The sequence below is a fragment of the Microcaecilia unicolor genome, chromosome 7 (genome assembly GCF_901765095.1).
Source record: "Microcaecilia unicolor chromosome 7, aMicUni1.1, whole genome shotgun sequence".
NCBI lineage: Eukaryota > Metazoa > Chordata > Amphibia > Gymnophiona > Siphonopidae > Microcaecilia > Microcaecilia unicolor.
The window spans coordinates 100,995,659-101,015,999 of NC_044037.1; the positions used below are offsets into that span (position 1 = coordinate 100,995,659).

At 42.9% G+C, this 20,341-nt stretch overlaps 1 protein-coding gene across 2 annotated transcripts in view; it reads right to left on the reverse strand.

Moving 5' to 3' along the window:
• CLN3 (CLN3 lysosomal/endosomal transmembrane protein, battenin) overlaps positions 1-20,341 on the reverse strand; it is a 71,506-nt gene that overhangs the window by 14,792 nt on the left and 36,373 nt on the right. The window contains exons 6-11 of one of the 2 annotated variants that reach the window (XM_030210162.1): positions 15,665-15,750; positions 14,213-14,285; positions 13,663-13,806; positions 11,962-12,092; positions 8,618-8,667; positions 4,196-4,264 (exon numbers count right to left, since the gene is read on the reverse strand). In XM_030210162.1, coding sequence (XP_030066022.1) covers positions 4,196-4,264; positions 8,618-8,667; positions 11,962-12,092; positions 13,663-13,806; positions 14,213-14,285; positions 15,665-15,750 — 553 coding nt within the window. The remainder of the gene's footprint in view (positions 1-4,195; positions 4,265-8,617; positions 8,668-11,961; positions 12,093-13,662; positions 13,807-14,212; positions 14,286-15,664; positions 15,751-20,341) is intronic. The other variant, XM_030210163.1, reaches the window with a different exon arrangement.

A 20,341-nucleotide genomic window follows, 5' to 3' on the forward strand; every position in this document is an offset into this window, starting at 1 on the left:
CAGCCTTTAATCATGTGAATAACCAATGCAGGAAAAAAAACCCCCAATAACGTTCGTAATCTGTCACAAAGCCTATAATTTCTACATGCCTTATCCTTAATTTTCTTCAGTACAGCCTGCAAAATGAGATAATGTATGGTCTCTCTCTCTCTTTTTAAAACACGAAGCTAAGGACAACTTCTAGGAAATAAAAAGTATCCAGAAAGATTTAAATCTGTAGTAAACTCTGTTATAAAAGCTGGCAACAAAGAGGAAGAATAAACCACCCAACCAACATAACCATAGCTAACCTCCCTATGAACTTCAAACACTGAGTATCCATGTGCACTAAGTCCTACCACTGTCCAGTCATACAGATAATGTGTTCTGTGTGACTAAAACTGGAATGTCCCTTGGATTCTGCCAGAAAATCCTTTTAGATACAGATAATTTAATCAATCTGTAGTGATGTCAATTTTAGGAATTCTTCAACAAGGCAGGCAAAGATGCCCTGCATATATGCTATGTCTGTTAAACCAAAAATATGAGAAAAAAGTCTGCAAACTGCAGATACCTGCAGCCACCCGCCCTCTGAATTTGAAGTTACCTCGTCGTCGACGTAGGAGCGGCCGGCAGGTAGTAGCAGCAGCGTGAAAAGCGTGCGAGCTGCTGGGCGGCGCTTCGGGAGCTTTCCTTTCCCTCGTTCAGCTCTGGTCCCGGGCGGGACCAGAGCTGAACGAGGGAAAGGAAGGCTCCCGAAGCGCTGCCCAGCAGCTCGCACGCTTTTCACGCTGCTGCTACTACCTGCCGGCCGCTCCGACGTCGACGACGAGGTAACTTCAAATTCAGAGGGCAGGGGGACTGGAGCTTGGGCGGTCGGGGTGACTTCAGGCGCACCGCGTGGGGCCCCTCTGAGCGCGAGGCCCTATGTGGTCACCTCGCCCTAAGATCGGCCCTGCCATGGAGTGATACAGAGGCAATATAATATCATTGGTCTTATTTTGTATCCCTTTCCTAATAATTCCTAGCATCCCATTTGCTTTTTTAGCTGCTGCCACACACTGGACAGAAGATTTCAGTATATTGTCTACAATTACACCCAGATCTTTTTCTTGAGTGCTGACACCTAAGGTGGACCCTAGCATCAGGTAACTATGACTGGGATTATTCTTCCCAATATGCATCACTTTGCATTTCTCCACATTATATTTCACATTATAAGGAGTGGAGTAGCCTAGTGGTTAGTGATTCCCACTACAGCTCCTTGTGACTCTGGGCAAGTCACTTACCTTCCATTGCCTCAGATACAAAATAAGTACCTGTTTTTAATAAATAAGCTGCTTTGATTGTAACCACAGAAAGGATATTAAGTCCCATTCCCTTTCCCACAATCCACATATGGTTTGACAACTCCGAATAGTTTTGTGTCACCTGCAAATTTAATCACCTCACTCATCTTTCCACAGATCATTTAGAAATGTTAAATAGCACTGTTCCTAGGACAGATCCCTGCGGCAAGCCACTATTCACCCTCCATCATTGAGAAAAATGGCCATTTAACCCTACCCTCTGTTTTCTCTCCAATAAGCAATTCCTAATCCACAAAAGGACAATACCTCTTATCCCATGACTTTTTAATTTTCTCAGGAGGAGTCTCTCCATGAGGAACTTAAATTGTCTAAATATTTCTGAAAAATCTAGATACACTACATCAACCAGCTCACCTTTATCCACATTTATTTACACCTTCAAAGAAATGAAGCAAATTGGTGAGGCAAGAGTTCCCTTGGCTGAACCCATACTGACTCTGTCCCATTAAACCACGTTTGTCTATATGTTCTGTAATTTTATTCTTTATAATAGTTTCCACTATTTTCCCCAGCACTGAAGTCAGGCTTATCAGTCTGTAATTTCCTGGATTACCCCTGAAACCCTTTTTAAAAATTGGTGTTACATTGGCTACCCTCCAATCTTCAGGTACTACGGATGATTTTAACAGGTTACAGATCACTAACAACATCAGCAATTTCATGTCTGAGTTCTTTCAGTACTCTGGGGTGTATACCATCCAGTACAGGTGATTTATCACTCTTTAATTTGTCAATTTGGCTCAGTACATCTTCTAGGTTCACCAAAATTTCTTTCAGTTCCTCCGCATTGTCACCCTTGAAAACTATGTCCAGTACAGGTAGATCTCTTACATACTCTTCCGTAAAGACCGAAGCAAAGAATTCATTCAATCTCTCCCCTATGGCCTTGACCTCACTGAGTGCCCCTTTTGCTCCTTCATGATCTAATGGTCCCATGAATTCCCTCACAAGCTTTCTGCTTCTGATGTACCTGAAAAAGGTGTAACTGAGTTTTTGTCTCCATGGCAAGTTTTTCTTCATATTCTCTTTTAGCCTACTGCAACTTCTTCTATCCCCACAGGAATCCCGTGGCAACTTCTTTTATCTCCACAGGATTCCAGCAATCCCCATTCCTGTGTAGCTCTCTAGTTGGGTTGGGGGTAAGGTGTTGATGCTTGTGTGTTTTTTTAAAATGTCAACTTTCATGTTAGTACCTGAGCCAATTGCTGCTCAGGCACTTACAGGAATGTTGACATTTTACACTGAGCACTAGATTACTGCTTCAATTTTAACACAGCATTAATTTGGATGCTCATGACTTTGAGCATGCCACGGCAATTTTTCAGCGCTAGTTTCACTATACTATGAACCTTTGAGTATCAGCCCCATAGTAAGATATGGTGGAAGCATGGGGAATGAAAGCTGGGTCCAGGCATTCCTGTAAAGCTCTCTTTTTGGCCCTTCACCCCTCCCTTGGTGTAGTATTTTTATAACTAATAATGAACTCATCCTGAGTGAATGCACTTTTCTGCTGCTTCCCATGACCAGGGCCGGTCTTAGCAATTGCAGGGCCCTGTGCAGACCAGTTCAGTGGGGCCCCATGCCCGCCCCCCATCCCCCGCAAGCGCCCCCCACCTGCACCCCCCTCCTGTGCCCGCCACTGTAAGTCATAATTTATCAGAGTTTAATAAGAGGTTTAGAGCTCTCGGAACCCCACCTTATCCTGTAACTTGATGTGCATCCACCATGTTGCAGTAGACAGTGACAGACAGCAGCAGCGATTTTCATATCCCATCAGCTGCCGAGCCCAGAGCCTCCTTGCTGCTGCTGCATCCTGTCACTGTGGAAGCAGGAAGTGACATCAAAAGGGGGAGGGACGCAGCAGCAAGGAGCCTCTGGGCTCAGCAACTGACGGGATATGGAAATTACTGCTGCTGCCTGATGCTCTCTACTGAAATGTTGGATGCACATTAAGGTACGGAGCAGGGAGGTGTTCCGAGACAGGAGGACACACATGCCAGAGATGCGGGGCCCTGTGTGACCGCCCCTGTCGCCCATGCCTAAGACTGGCCCTGCCCATGACGCAAGAAACTAGAGCGAGGTGTCTTCTGAAAAACTACATGTGGAGGAGTGGCCTAACGGTTAGTGCAGTGGGTTGTGGACCTGGGGAACTAGGTTCAATTCCCTCTGCTGCCTGATGGTCAGCAATGAGTTCAGATCCTGGGGAACCAGGTTCAATTCTCTCTGCGGCTCCGTGTGACCCAGGCAAGTCACTTAACCCTTATTGCCCCAGGTACAACAGTAGTACAATGTATTACTTAGATTGTGAGCCCACTAGCGACAGACCCAGTACCTGTAAAATGAAACTGTAAACTGCTTAGGCCTAAGCAGTATATAAATACTTGAATGAATGAATGAAAGTCAACTGGTGTTTAAAAAAGAAAGAAAGATAAAAGAGGTCTAGGTGGCAGCTGTGCTCTTACAGCAGCTGCTGTAAAAATGGCTAACCTACGCAGCATTAGAGCAGCCAGCGATGTCCTGCGCAAGACCTGGAGTATCCCAGCTTCGAAACCCAGGAGAACGCAAAAGTCAGCACAAACCAGGGATCTCATCCCTAGGTCTGACATGGCACTGGTCCAGAACACCCATCCCTAGGCTCATGAGAAGAGAAATCAGGGCAAGCCTTGGAGTTGCCACAGAACATGTGATCCCTTCACTGGGGCTCTGAAGCACGAGATACAGTACTAGGGATCTCCTATTTTGGGCTCATGAAGAAAGAAATAACTGCAGGACTGGAGACCCACTCTGCAATTTTTCATGGGCTTCCACACTTTCATTTCAAAGACAGATCACCCAGTAACACTCACCAGGCCCTGGTTAATAAAATATTCAGCAAAGTAAACAATAGACAGCGGCAGCATGTACTTCAGTAGTCCCTGGGAGGAAAGAAAAGGGGAGGAGACAGGAGAAATGATTCACAGAGCAGCGATTCAGGAAAAAAGGTCACAAGAAAACAAATTCACACAACATACAAAGCAATATGTATACATCTGAGAGGCAATTCTATAACAGGGCACTTATATTTATGCACTACAGGGAATTTCCCATATGAAAATGAGCTTCCAAGTCTGCCAGTATAAAGTCTGCAAGGTCTGCAGCATGCAGTGGGTGGATAGACTACGTCGGTTTGGTATATAGCTTGCTTTTATATTACATACACGTCTCAAGGTTGGGCTGTTTGTGCCTGTGTTCATTTTTATGTTGTTATTTTCCCTGGCGCCATTAAAATAAAGTCCTCTTTAAAATTAAAGAGGGAAAAAAAACCCCTGAAAATTGTTCGCAATGGGAGTAATAACGGAACGCATGCACCAATAGGATGCACTTATTTCTCCCTATGTGGGTACTGGAAAATAACGGAACATACACACTTACTTCCATTTGGAAAAATTACTCCTGGGAATTTATGGTTATGCATTTGCACTTGCTCTATGGCGTGCATACATAATGAGGATTGCTTTGTAACACACTTGAAGGTTAACAAGGTGCCTATTCTATAAAGACTCATGGAGGCGTATTTTCAAAGCACTTAGGCTTAACTTATGGAACTTTGTAAGTCTAAGTGCTTTGAAAATGAGCCCCATACCCCCGGATTCTATACAGCTTGTCTAGAGATCTGTGTCAAAATCTAAGCATATTCTGTAACAACGTGCATAACTTAATTGGCTTAACAGGCCAATCAGCGTTAACAGCACTTAACAATAATGAGCACTAATAGGCAATAATTAGAATTTAAATGCACAACTCACTAAGCGTACTCTGTATTGCAGTGTTCCTAAGTTCTAATGTGTGCAGGCAAAAAGGGGTGTGGCTATGGGTGGGGAAGTGGGCGTTCCAAAATTTACACGCGTACTAAATGTACACAATGGGATTTAATCCATGTTTTCATTGGTGTAAATGGATGCTCATAGTTTTAAGTGCTGGGATATCAACTAAGCGTATTCTATATACCGTGCCTAAATCTAGGTGCCGGGATATCAACTAAGCGTATTCTATATACCGTGCCTAAATCTAGGTGCCGCTTACAGAATACACTTAGGCAGAAACGTTTTCCATGCAGATTATTTTTAGGCACCATATATACAATTCCCCCCCCCCCCCCCCCCCCCCCCATAGTGTCTTTATAATATACAAGTGGTAAACTGGCAGAAATCATGTCTACATTGAAATGGAAGACATGGGAGCAGGCATAAATGATGGCACACATAAAGAACACGTGTACTCGGAGACCCCATCTGCACTCTGCCTAAACTCTACCCCACAACATTTGTACATGTGTTATTCTGTACAAATATGTGTTTTATCACAAGTGCTTTTGTACACACAAATCCTCTGGGCTTATTTTATAAAAGCTGCCTTACGTGTGGGAAAAGTGTACAAAATTATCCCCTGACTTCTTTTATGTGCGTAAGTACGTAATTTCAAAATTATGTACATACATGCAAAGCCGTCCCCAGCCCATGGAACACCTCCACTCAGTTCATGTAAAGTTGCATATGTACAAGTTGCTTTCAGTTACATACCATTTGCATGCATACATGTATAGAAAACTGGCACTTAAGTGGCAGCAAAACAACTTAGTGCTCTTCTGTAAGGGTACACTTTAAGTGGCATAGTGCGTACATGCAAGGGGTGTGTCACTTGGGTGCAGCATAGGAAGGGCATGGGCAGGGCTGCAACTTGCACATGCTACACACCCCCTTGCCACTCTCTGGCTGGTGCAACTGCAGATGTACAGACTAACCCCCTAATTCTATAAAAAAGTATATGCATTTTAATTGAATGAGCTAATTAGTACCAATTGGCTTAACCAGCAACTATTGGCACTAATTAGATTCAATTAACATTTATGCATGTAAATTTAGGTGCGGGATCCACGCTTAAATTTTATGAGCGAGTCAGAAAAGGGAGTGTGGAAATGAGAGGGCCATGGGCGGACTGAAGGTGCGACTTTTAGTTACATGCGTAATTATAGAATAAGGGGGCTCCACGCCTATCATTTTCACATTTTCATTGATGTAAATGGCTGCGTCTCAATGTAGGTGCAATCCCTGGGCTTAAGCACTATTCTATAAACCGTGCCTAAAGTTAGGTGTGGATTATAGAATACCACTACACACTTTTTTTTTTCAGCACCATTCACAGAATTCCTCCCTTAAGGGGCGTCTTGTTATGCTGGTAATTCTACTACAGAATTTGGGTGCCCAGATGCCATTGTAGAATAAGCATGTTGGGTTTATGGGAGTAGTATCCATTCCCTCCACTCCTTTGACTCTCTGTGGTACCTCCATTCAGCCAGTTAACTCTTTCCAGTATCTGGGAGTCATACTCGACTCACATCTCACTTTCACTGAGCAAATTTCCCATTTTGCCAAAACCAGTTTTCTGGTCCTGCGTTAACTGCGGTCAGTCTGGCGTTATTTTAAACATGAGACTTTTCACTCCCTCGTCCTTTCACTGTACTAGACTCAATTATTGCTACATAATCTACCTTGGCTGTTCACACGCAAACCTAAAAAGACTCAAATCAACACAAACCACTGCTATAAAAGTAATATCTCATGCAAGTAAGTTCGATCACATGCACGTTTTGTTCCAGAAATTTCACTGGCTCCCTGCCGAGAAATGAATCATTTTCAAATTATCACATTTGCATTTAAAGCCCACAGATTAGGTCTTCCAGATTACCTAGCATCACTGACTATTCTGTATTCCCTTGTTCGCCTCCTGCGGTTGATTAACGATCATCGCTCGGTTCTCCCAAGCCCAAAGACTAAACAGCTAGAATTTACTAGACACCACAATTTTTTTCTTTGCTGCTCCTTTTCACTAAAATTCTCTTCTTCTCAACAATCGGGGCAAATTGTCTTTTAGAAAATTCAAGATTGCTATAAAAACATGGCTTTTTAATCAAGCCTTTGATGTTTCGTGACCCTCTCTATAGGTTGGATTCGACTCAGCTCTTCTTCCGCTCTCCTTCCTTCCCATCCCCATTTTCCTTCTATGACCCTTCCTACTTGCTGCTTTTTAATTTAAACATGCTCCGTGCGTCTGTATGATATAATTCTTTTCTATCTCAAATTGTAATTCCTTTCTGCCTGTTTATGTACCCTTAGTTTTATAAATTGCTCAGGTCTCCAAGTTAGGAAAATGTTCTGCTACAGCCTAGCTAGCTAGAATTATGGCTAAATATGTTTTCAGACTTGATGGCATGTCACTTTGGAGTGTTCTAATGAAAATGCAATACATATTATACAGGCATGCACATGAAAACACACGGACACATAAAGGAGCCACATCTAGAACTGGGTGCTTCCACTTAGGTACTTCAAGGCCTTGGTTCCATTACAGATACAAACATAGCCTGGTTTAAGTTACATGTCCCTGCCAGCATTCAGGAACCCCAATTACACCAACCATAGAGCCGGCATAACTGTGGGCATCTAAATGTGGCAGGGACACGAGTAACTTAAACTGTTCTGTAAAAGTTAGCCTCACCTATGTCCCACTCCTGTGTATGTCTCCACCTTGCAAATACCTGCCCTACACATTAACTGGGTATTCGCAGAATAGTGTTTAAGTGCTCTGTTAGCATTTATGTGGGTATAAGTGCCCATACATGTGTTAACACTAGTATTCTAAAATATTTACACAGGTAATACACAGGCAAATGCAGGTGTCCAGTTTACAGAACTGCCCATTGTATGTACAAAAGCACTGGGGAAAATACTACCACATATACACAGGAACACACACATAAAAGGTATGCACACAACAGTCAGAGAGAGAGAGACACACACACACACACAGGAACACAAATAATCCAAAAAGAAGCAGAAAGGGCTCTCATAAATGGGACAAGTATACTTTATTGATTACCTGACATGGGCCGTGTTTCAGCATAAACCAACGCCAGCCTCAGGGATCAATCAACCAAGCAACCTTGAATACTGTGGATACTCAAAATGTTGCAGCTTGTCACAGTGAAAACCTGAAGACAAAGTAAATTAATTCCTATTGCGGAGCAGGACGCTTGAAAATACTTGGTTGATTGACCTCTGAGGTAGGCTTTGGTTTACGCCAAAACACAGTCCGTGCTGGGTCATTAATAAAGTATACTTGTCCCATGAATGAGAGCCCTTTCTGCTTCTGTTTGGATTGCTTGTACTGTCTCCTCTGACCCTCTCCACTGCATCTTAATACACACAGGAACACACAGCAGCTTTTCTTACAGGGATGATGCAAGCTTTCTCAGAGAACGTCAGATTGCGAGACCCCACACCTGTGAAAAACATGCCCAAAAAGAAAGAGTTAGTACCCTGTTATGGTCCATTTTTCCTGTCCGTTAGCGTCATGTAATGACTGAGATACTGTATATTACTTCCTATACTAGGCCTCTAATATGGTCCAGCTAGCCCTTAGATTTCCTAGTTTGCTGTCTTCAGCATATTTTTAGTTTCTTCCTGCAGCTGCATGTGAGCTACAGTGCTTTCTCAGTAAATAGAAAGTACATGTTACATGTCAAGGTGACACTTGGGAGGAAATGAAATGAGGCTATGCGGTCCATATATGGCAGACACAATTGGATATAACCTTGGTGGTGATGAGAGACTGAGGACCCTGAGAGTCCAAGATGTTCCAACGGAAATATGTGTTCAGAGAGGAAGGCCATCAGGTGTTTCATACTAGCTTGCTACATTGTTTTGGCACGCTGTGAACACACATTACTGATAAGGAATTAGCCAATTGCCACAAAGTGTGCATGTGCACACAAGAGGAGAGGATGATACAATGTAGGAAATTGCCATATATGTACATATATAAAATATAACAGAATATTACAGGAAAATCCATATATGATCATAAGTTAGTTTAGGAGAAATCACATGATTTGGGAGAAACGAAACTTACAACAGTATATATGTGATGGCTACGAAAGTTTTTGCTGGGCAGTTTTGTTATTCAGGCTGTGCGTCTGGCTACTGCATGACAACCTGCTCCAGAGAGAACAATTATTTTGTATTGACTTAGTGAGATACCAATAAAGATTTTTACTGGTTGCGCCTATATCTAAGTCTGATTTTCTCTCTTATTCCAGCCTCTAGGGCTGAAGTGTTTTCCCCTCCCCAGGGGCAAGGGACAGGATTACACAATACGCAGACCCACTGATAGAAGCCAAACAGCAGTTAAAATTTAGGGGACACAACATAAAATTTGAATTGATGCAGATGACACTGTATAGTGCTTGGGCCACCTAGATACTTCTGGAGTAACTCTGATGACATTGTTGGATGAGCTGGGGACAGTGGTGGGAAATCTGAGATCTATATGCTGGGCTCAGTGGACCCTGTATTCTGTGCTTTGGCAATTCCATAGGGTAATGGAGTTTACTTACTTAGGGATCCTTATCCCATCCCAGCTGCGAGATCTCCAGGGGGTTAATTTCCCCCCAACCCTCACCAAGATTAATGCCAGTCTGAAGCTATGGATGGTCCTGCTCATATCATGAAGGAGGATAAACCTAATAAAGGTGAATATTTTGCCTGGACTGCTTTATCTATTTCAACACCCTCCATTCCATTTCCAGATCTATTTTTAAAGCTTTGAACAGATGGCTAAAGGGGGGGTGGAAATGTGGCCAGTTGGGTCCAAGAGGCAGCGGCACAGGTAGACGGGTATTAAGCTTCTCCTGCTCGCTTAAAATCATCTGTTGCTGCTCAACCACCAATATTCAGCGACACTAAAGTGGGGAGGCTGAATATCACCTCTGACTGGCTCCCCAAAAGGGGGGCCGGTCGGGGGGGGAAGGCCAGAGGGCAGCACTGCGATTTATGTGGGTGAAGACAATATTTAGCCAAGGCCCGCATAAGTGAAGCAGGTGAATTTAGGACAGCTCAAAAGCTGTCTTAAATTCATCTGCTTATATTATGAGGGCCCGGCCGAACAACGGGCTGGGACCCGCATAAAAAATGGATTTTCCCCCTTCCCACTCCCAACAACAGCCCTCCCTGGTGGTCCAGCAGGGCATGGGGGCATGAGCGAACCACCCTTCACTCCTGCTCCTAGCGGCAGGTTCTTCAAAATGGCTGTCCCGACCTCTAGCAGCCTGTCTGTCCAAAATTATCTGCCTATATTCAGTATCAGTACCTTGGACATGGCCTGGCACTGAATACTGGGGCATAATTTAGCCGGCGATGATCAGCGTTTAAAAAATGCTGACCACTGCTGGCTGAATATTGGTGGGACAGTGTTTAAAAGCTCCTCTTGATTAGTCATTCTTATGGTTACAAAGCTAAATGAAATCATGGGGCACTTTCATGCTGATTATCACTCAGAACCCCAAGTAGATGTCACACTAATATACATAAAGCACGAAAGCATGGTTTTAAAAGGGTTTTCAGCAGTTTAAAAACATGCTTTGGAACTCAGAACTAGAGAGCTGCAGGGATGGAAGCAGTTCCTGTGGGGTTCCCGTGGAAGTGTAAGCTACACCTGCACCAGTCTCTCATCTACCAAGTTCTTTGAGTGCTGTCTTCTCCTCCTCCTCCTTGCTTTAACAGCACAAATGTGGAAAATTTTCCATTAAGGAGGTGGTAGAGACACAAATGATGGTGGAATTCAAAAAGGCGTGGGATGAACACAAAGGATCTCTAATTAGAAAATGGATATAAAAAACCTAACCTTAAATGGCTGCATGTGTGTGGATGTGTGAAGTAATGCTTAGATGGCAACTCTGGCTGTGATTAACTAGGGCCAATACCGGGCAGACTTGTATGGTCTGTGTCTAATATATGGAAGTCTGGTTTAGGATGGGCTGGAAAGGGCTTAGACAGCAACTTCATTGGCTGGAACATAAGGACAGTTCTGGACAGATTTTTATGATCTGTGTCCCACAAATGAGAAGATGAATAGACTAGAGTGGGCTTCAACGACAACTCCAGCAGTTGGAACATAAGGATAGGGCCAGATAGATTTCTATGGTCTATGTTCCAGAAACACAAAAGAAAGACCATAATCAAGTACGTAACATCACTCTCGTTGATTTAATCATGAATTGATAACGAGTGTGACTATTGGGCAGACTGGTTGGATCATTCAGGTCTTTATTTGCTGTCACTTACTATGTTACAATTAATCCTCTTTGCTCCCGGGCTGATGAGCAGACCTCAGCTCTGACACAGGCATGAGCATCAGATGTCACCTGACCTACTGGAATGTGCATGTGGTGACCTCTCAGCACATAATGCCAGTAAATCAGAGACAAATCTTACATGTGCACACCAGAGTGTTCCAAGTTTCAGCTTCCATTCCTTCCTTGCCTACAGTGCTGTGGCTCAAATCCAGAGACAGACTGAAGGAGCTGACTGGAATTTTCTTTTATGTACCATTAAATTCTTACAGTGATGGGTGGGGATGGGTTAAATTCTTGCGGGGACGGGTTGGGATAGGTTACATTTTTGCGGGGACGAATGGGGATGGGTAAGATTTCTGTCCCCATGCAACTCTCTACTCAGAACTGGAAGGGAATTTCTGGAGATTAAATTACAAGATGACTCCAGGCCATAAAATAACATACCTGTGTGTTGCGCACAGCTGTCATGATCCATGAGTGGCTGCCGGTCAGATGTTGCCTCAAGGGACCTCCATGCTGGAGTGTGCCACTTCCATCTTGGGACAGATGGAGGATGGATCAAGAGCAAGAAGTAGCTGGAGAGAGAAAAACATAGGTACCCATAGAAAAGGGGGTATGGCTAATTAGGTTGTTGCTGTAGGAAAGAATTAGAGGGCTACGGTAGATAACAATGTAGGCTGTTATAAAGAAGGCTATCAAAGCACAGAGATATACTGAAAGACGTTTTTTACATGTAAGATAAAAGTAATAATTTTCTCATGCTACTCAAAGGTAGTATCCAGTTTGGAACTTCAAACTACAAGAAAGATGTGAAGATTCTGGAGAAAGTCCAGAGCAGATTAACAAAAATGATATGATGTCGAAATAATATGACCTGAAGCTAGAAAAATTGGGATTATTTAACCAGGAAAAGAGAAGACACAGTGGTGACTTAATAGCAGTTTTCAAATACATACATGGGGGCTACAGTGATGATGGCAAGGGCTTGTGCTCCATTTTGACAAAGAAATGGCAAGAAGTAATAGGCTTAGGGAAGACTAGGTGAGTTTTTGGGTCCAGCAGTTTCCTCCTGTTCCTTTGGGCCCAAAATCTGCTGGGCACCATGAATCTTCAATTGCAATGGGCCAAGCACCAGAGCTCCTGCCAGAACCCTGCAACTCTAGCCTTTATGTTCAGCCCCCAGATGTAACTGTTACATAATAACTGGCACTCCCTCAGTCAATGGCTCTGAACACTACTTTTGCAGCATTACCAGTTCTGGCACACCCAGCAAATGAAAGACCTGACCTGGGAATCAAAGTAAGGTCCTACGTGTGAATTCATGCATCAGTGCCACTAAGACACTGGACAAACTCCTGGAAAAGACTGTTGATCACAGAAACAAGTTACACAGGAAGGTGGTGGAATTTATTACTGCAAATATTTAATAGGAGGTTGGAAAGCACCTTCCTGAATGGTTAAGCTACACTGTATTTTGTATAGAAGTAAAAGAGTGACATAGACAACTTCCTGATAGCTCTTCCACCTCCATCTATTTAGGATTCTAGATGAACTTTCAAAGCTTATCCAAGCTCTATCTTTCTGTACTTCTAGATCATATCTTGAGGTCATCTTCAGCACTATCTCTGATAATATCAGATAACATCTCCAGGTAGCTTCCAGTCTTATCTTTTTTTCTGATGCTAGATGAACATGTCCCGCCCTATTCTTCACCCTAGATGGATTCTCCAGATCTCGTCCAGTCCCATTTTTCTAATATTAGTTTAGCTGATCATCTAGACCACCTTTCGTTATACAACAATTCTATTTTTCTAGATGACCTTCCAAGTTTTCCTTCAGCTCTGTCTCCATGTTTCTAGATGACCTCCTGAGGACTCTCCCTACTCAAAGTTTTAATTCTAGATAGCCTCCTGTGATCCTTTCCAGCCCTATTTTCCGATAGAGGACTTCTTTAGGTCCTCTCCAATTCTTTCTTTTTACTACTACTACTACTACTATTAAACATTTCTATAGTGCTACTAGACTTACGCAGCGCTGTCATCACTTTTTAGAACTCTGTCATCACTGCATACGGAGACAGTTATGCCCGCATCCCCCAGTAACCTCATCTAGCTCTCTGATTCTGCCCCAGGATGAGCTCTTTACCTGCACAACATAACAACTGGTATCACCAGCATCACCAGGAGGGTGCATTGTGGAGAGAAGCCTGCCCACGTCAGCCCGAGGTAAGACAGGGCTCCAATGATCCCCGCCCCTCCTGTACCCGAGGACCAACCGGCCACAACATCTCTAGGGTATAAGAGGAGAAACAAGGAAACAGGGTGGGGAGAAAATGTAAGAGAGGGAGAGGTAACAGGGGAAAACAAATCAAAGAAGATCTGAACAATGAATGTACCAGAAATAATTAGCTACATCTTTCTATATCAAACAGAAGGAATTCCATAGCAGCTCATTTAATATTATGAAATATATACAAAGACACACTAACCACCACATGCATATGCTCTTGTAACTTAGGTAATTAACTGACAAAATAGTTATGAGACTGCAGTTAGACCAGAACTCAGTGACTGTATTGTATGTAGCTAAAGCACTAAGCCACAGAACCTGGCTAAACTGAAGCAGGATTAAACCAGTGTTTATCTGCAGTGCTGGGGTCTGTACACAACTCCTTCTGTACCCCTCCATCTCATACCTGTGGTAGTAAGCCGTCAGGCCAAGGAAGGAGATCTCCCCAAGTCCAGAAGAGATACTGGCAAAGACTACACCTGGAGGAAGTATGAGAGAGAAACTGTCACTTCAGAAACACTCAAAGAAAAAAAAATTTAACTCAAACAAAACATTGATACTCTGCCCGCTATAAATATAATATCTATAATATTTTGTGGAGTGTGGGGATATGTCCATGAATGATTAATTTCCTCTGTGTTGAGGTTTTGCATTTAGTAAAGAATTCTACCTCTGAAACACTGACATCTTTCACCTTGCAACTCCTAGTCTCCGTTACATTCAAGCACCCGCTGTAAGCCAACAGTGCAGAAACCATACCGCTGGAACAGTGCAAAACTCTAGCTCGCCAATGCTCAAAGGAAATGGTATTCTCATTATACGAGGGATGGGACTTGATATACCGCCTTTCTGTGGTTACAATCAAAGCGGCTTATATATTATATATAGGTACTTATTTTGTACCTGGGGCAATAGAGGGTTAAGTGATTTGCCCACAGTCACAAGGAGCTGCAGTGGGAATTGAACCCAGTTCCCCAGGTTTTCAGGCCACTGAACTAACCATTAGGCTACTCCTCCACTCCTAAGAGTGAAAGCATGGGGGGGGGGGGGGGGATGTGCTTGTCACATGCACAGAACAGTTTCGCTGTAAGCTCAGTTCTTGTGCTCATGTGCCTGGCAAACCCAAAAGTGAAGCACACATTGAATTCTGTTTTCTGCGCCTTTAAACATAAGCGTTTCAATTTTTTTTTTACTTAGGAAGCTTATATTTAAACACAGGAAACAGACACCAATATATGTTTTCACTTTTCAGTTTGCTCTGACTCGCACACATTCGTCTCTCACTACCGGTGCTTTAGGGGCTTGTATGGGCTTCCTTATTATATAAAAACTGACAGATTTAAAAAAGAAAGGATCATGAGAACTCTGCTCTTCAAACACCTTAACGCCTGCTCCAAGCTGGTATTATTTTTTCAGCGGTAAGTCGGCTTTGTTTTGTGCAGTGTTCTCTGAACATTTGGAGGGAAAAGGAAATAACCTCATTAACATCCGTTTGACTAGATTAGCATGCTATTTGTGCTAATCTTTGGCATGCAATTGTCTCCTGCTCTACAACCTCTGAGCATTTTGCACTCACTAATGTGGATGCTAGTCCGGTGCTAATTGCCTCTAGCGCCCGCGTTTGGTTCTGAGCATTGGCCCCCTAGAGAGGCTCCCATCTCAAACATACACTTGGATAAGATATCCTCACAAAACACATAGCTGAAGGAGATCCTCTTTCATACATGTAAAGATCTGAGAGGTATATCTCCTTTACACACTCATCCTGGGAAGCCCTCCCTCGTACACACACATGCTCCGAGGAGAGATTCCCCATACTCACTCAGGAAATGATTCCCTCCTCCCACATAGGACTTACCCAGAAGGCTGACAGTAATCGTTGTGGAGTAAGAAACAATGAGGAAGCTTCCTGCAGCTGTCAGGAAACATAGCAGCACCCGGTAACTGGGAAAGTGAGAGAGAGACATATGATACAGAGAGAAAGTATGAGCGAGTCAGATCCATCAGACAAAAAAAGGAGAGAGACAGCAAGTGAGGTAAATAGACTCTGGAGAGAGACAGAGATAGGCATCGAGATGAAAGTCAGAGAGATGGAACCCTGAGAAAAAGAGAGACAATCTCATGAGATACAGAGACATATGGGAACTGAGAAACTTGTGAGAAAAAGATAGAAAAAAAAAAGGAGACACAAAGACAGATACCCAGTCAATAAAACCTACCATGGAGAAGATAAGTCAGTCTTGAGGACTCAAGACTGGTGTTCCCCGAGACTCAGTCAACAAATCCTACCAGGCAGTAACTATCACAAGGCGCTGCCATAAGTAGCACCGCAAAGAACCCAGAAGTTGATGTATTATTGCTAATGGATTCAACAGATTTGAGGCACTTATTTTCAAAATCATGAAAATTAACTGCATGAGCAAAAAGAGAAGAAAGTTATGCTAAATCCTAAGGAAGCCCAATGATATCCTCATCCATAGACAAATAATTAAACAATTCTAACAGAAGAATGTCTCAAATCAACACAATATCTGTTCCAACACACTGATCCTGTCAGGCTTGGAGATGAGGAATATGCCCAAGTACCGGTCAGAAGACCACTGTGAAGCCTTTGGGGTTCTTCACCTGATCCAACCACCGTTTCCTGAGAGTTGAGTCCTCGGGTTCAGGCGGCCAGCAGGACTTGGTCTAGACAAGGCTTCCATATGGAGAGAAGTGGTCAGGAGATAGATGATTCCATATACAGGCAGCTGACGAGACAGGCGGCAATGCAGAATACTGGTACAGGCAGTGGTCGGGGTCAGATCAAACAGGAAGAACGAACCAGCAAGGAAGGACAAGTCCAGGAACCCGTTGCTGAGGCAAAGAACATGAAAAGGAGCAGAGCTTAAATACTGTCCAGAGGGCAGAGGTATCTCCCAGGTCCTCCCTGGAACTTCCAGTGGCTTTTCCTTGAAGAGGAGGAGGGATGCGTGCTCATCCCTGGTTGCAGTCAGCTGAGCAGTCATGTGGCTGAAGAGAAACGCTGCCAAGCACTCATGTGGCCAAAAAGGAATGCCGCCATCTGCAACGGTGGACAGGAATGTTGCTGCCGCCACAAACCCATTGCTGAACACCGGTGGGGGCTCTTCTGCCCCGAGCCATCCTCCCAGTACAGGTGGAAGTCGCAGCCCGGGGGGTGTGGACGGTAAGGTATGGCGGGAGCCATGACAGATCCCCATCAGCAAAGGTAATCCTCACCAGTTTGAAAATAAGAAGGGATGGAAAGACCAGTATTTTGCAAAACAACTCTCAGTTATGGAAATGCTCTCAGATACTTGATGCATAGGTAGCTCATCACCAGGAAATCAACCGCAATGAGAACCTTTATATGGCGAAGTGCACCACAACACAAGATGGGGCCAGACTTTTGGTCCGATCCCATAAAGATGTAACATGGAGGCATGAATCAATTTAGAACATATATGGAAAGATACCCCCCCCCCCCCACCAAAAGTGCACGCACCTGATACCCATAAACATCCACTACAAACAATACCAGAACTAATATAAAACCTTCACTGAGGCAGCATCAACCCAGGACAAATTACAGATCCAGCAAAGGCCTTCAAAGGAGTATCAAGAGACAGGGAGATGCTGTGCTCATACATTTACAGACTTAGGGGATAACCCTTTAAACAAACACAATGGGACACAGGAGGTAAACTGAACGTAGAGACCATAAACTGAATGATTTAAAAAAAATGCTTAACCACCAGTGAGAAACTCATAAAATGGAACCAGAAACGGCTATAAACTGGTATAAGCTGGGTCAATAGTATAAAGTCCAATAGCAGAATGACCAAAAGTTTAATGTATCCCTGTATCAAACAGTAATTGACTGTGGGGATACTAATTTAAAGTCGTAAGATACATCTGTTTCAGGTTTGGAATCTCAGGTTTCAGTTTTGAAGGCTGCTTCAATCTCGAATTTCAATGATTCTCATGCAATTCACTTAAAAACTGTAATGACAGAAAATGCCAGAAGAGCTTGTAACCTGCGATTTTTGAACTTTCCTAGAATTTATTATTATCTCCAGAAATTCTCTTGAGGAAGTACCTCAAGGAAATTCTGAGTTTACCAACATCTGAGACAATTTCCTTGGTTAATTGTTAATATTTACCAGATCAAAAGATGCTTCAATTAGATTAAGAAGTGGTTGATCAATTAGTAACAACTGAGTTTGACCTAACAGCTTTCCTAGAAGATACGCATGATGTTATTAGTAGAAGAGCTACCTTGCTGGTTACACTTGAGAATGAATGAGATAAGTTTATGATTTTCACATTGTTCTTTGGGAAAAAACATGTGAGTTTTTGTGGGGAGAAGATTAATGTTTTTCCAGATGTTTCCAGGGCTACGCAACTCAGAAGGAAGACCTTGTTGGCTTTGAAATCTCGAGTTCTAGCCCTGGGAGCAACTTTTTTTCTTAAATACCCATGTAAGTGTCTTATTACTTATCAAGGGAAGGAATATGTTTTATGGGACTCTTTACAGCTTGAGATTTTTCTTAAAGGACATGAGAAATGGTATTTGTGGAGTTTAAATATTTAATTGCACCTGATAAGTGATTAACTAGATCTGATTATATTACGATATTTACGTCTTTATTTGCTACTACTTCTCTCTTAACTGGGGCTTGATGGTGGTTTAATAACAATGGGTTTTTCTTTGTGATATTTTTTGAATGTAAATTCCATTTCGTGTATTTTCTTATGTTTAGAAAATCTGAATACAATTTTAAAAAATTTACCCATCCCCACCTTGTTAGACTGTCAATGAAATGCTTGGATGTTTTACTAATATATACTGTCATCTACCACATTTGCTTATTTCCAATCTGACGAAGAAGGGCAACCTTCGAAAGCTAATCAAGAAATGTATTAAGTTATGTCCAATAAAAAGAGGTATCATCTTATTTTCTTTTCCATGTTTTGTTTGATTTCTATTGATTACCTTTAAAAGTGGACTAACACGGCTACCACACCCACTCTACTTAAAAAAAAATAGTAATTGACTGATACAGTGATATATAAGGAGGTCATTTTGGAAACCTTCTGTGTCATTTACAATACCACTATTTAGACATATAATTGCTGCAGGACATACAGATTCAAAAGGGTGCATATTCTAGTCAGTACACAAATTTATATATGCATTTCCATCTTGCATGGGAATACACATACTGCTTGATAGTTAGCCTGTAGTGGTCAGCATTTTTTTAAGTGCTAAATATCGTCCTTTGCAACCCCTAGCAGCAGTCTCACATTTGCTACCGCAGGGCTGTTGCTAGGGGTTGCAGAAGCCATGACCAGTAGGAGCGAGTGGGCATCACTCCTGCCTGTAGGACCCTGCTAGATGACCATGTAGGCCATTGGGGGGGGGGGGCGCTATGGAAGTAGGAGGACTTGTGGGGGCCTGGTCTGGGGTGTACTGCCTTCGAGGGTGGGAGGGAGGGGGCCCAAGAATCCCTTAGACCGTTACCAAGGAGTTAACCAGGCACTGGCTGATACTCATCCTGTTGCCTGGTTCTCTCCACAGCTATCAGTAGGGCAGCTTTTACACTGTCCTAACTTTAGCCATTTACTTAACCAGTTAGTGGTGTGCATATGCAGCTAACAGTACTGGCTCCTCCCAGGCTCTGCTGATGCTCTGCAGTGCAGGGGTGGTTAATCCCGCTGAATATCACCAGTTAGATAGCCACATGCAATTTAGCCAGGCAGGAGCCTCTCCTGCTCAACAGAATCGCTTTGAATACTGGACGGATATATTATTTAAAATGTTCCTGTTGGTTTATGAACTTCCTCTGAATCACATGTAAGTAAGTGTTAGATAACTGTTCATTCTAACTTTTGAGGAGTGACTGAGGGGCAAATTGTGATTATCTGTCTAGTATTTTACATAAAAATGTGACTCTACTCAAGGACAATATTTTCAAAGGATTTGGTTATCAATAGAAATCAAACAAAATAAAACATGGAAAAGAAAATAAGATGATACCTTTTTTATTGGACATAACTTAATACATTTCTTGATTAGCTTTCGAAGGTTGCCAGCTAGCACATTTGCTTATTTCCGATCTGACGAAGAAGGGCAACCTTCAAAAGCTAATCAAGAAATGTATTAAGTTATGCCCAATAAAAAAGGTATCATCTTGTTTTCTTTTCCATGTTTTATTTTGTTTGATTTCTATTGATAACCTTAAGAGTGGACTAACACGGCTACCACACTCCTCTACAAAGGATTTGGGAATGCTTTTGGGGAACCTTGCAGCCAGCAGCCCAGAACCGCATTCTTAAACGACTTCAGGGCTCATTTTCAAAGGACATAGACTTATAAAGTTCCATAGGTTACCATGCAACTTTGTACGTCTAAGTGCTTTGAAAATACACCTCTATGTCATTTGGACTTTTGCAGCTGTGCAGTGGGGGGGGGGGGGGGGGGGGGGCTGCTGAATGGGGGTGGGTTTATTAATGTTTGAAATGAAACTAGAGT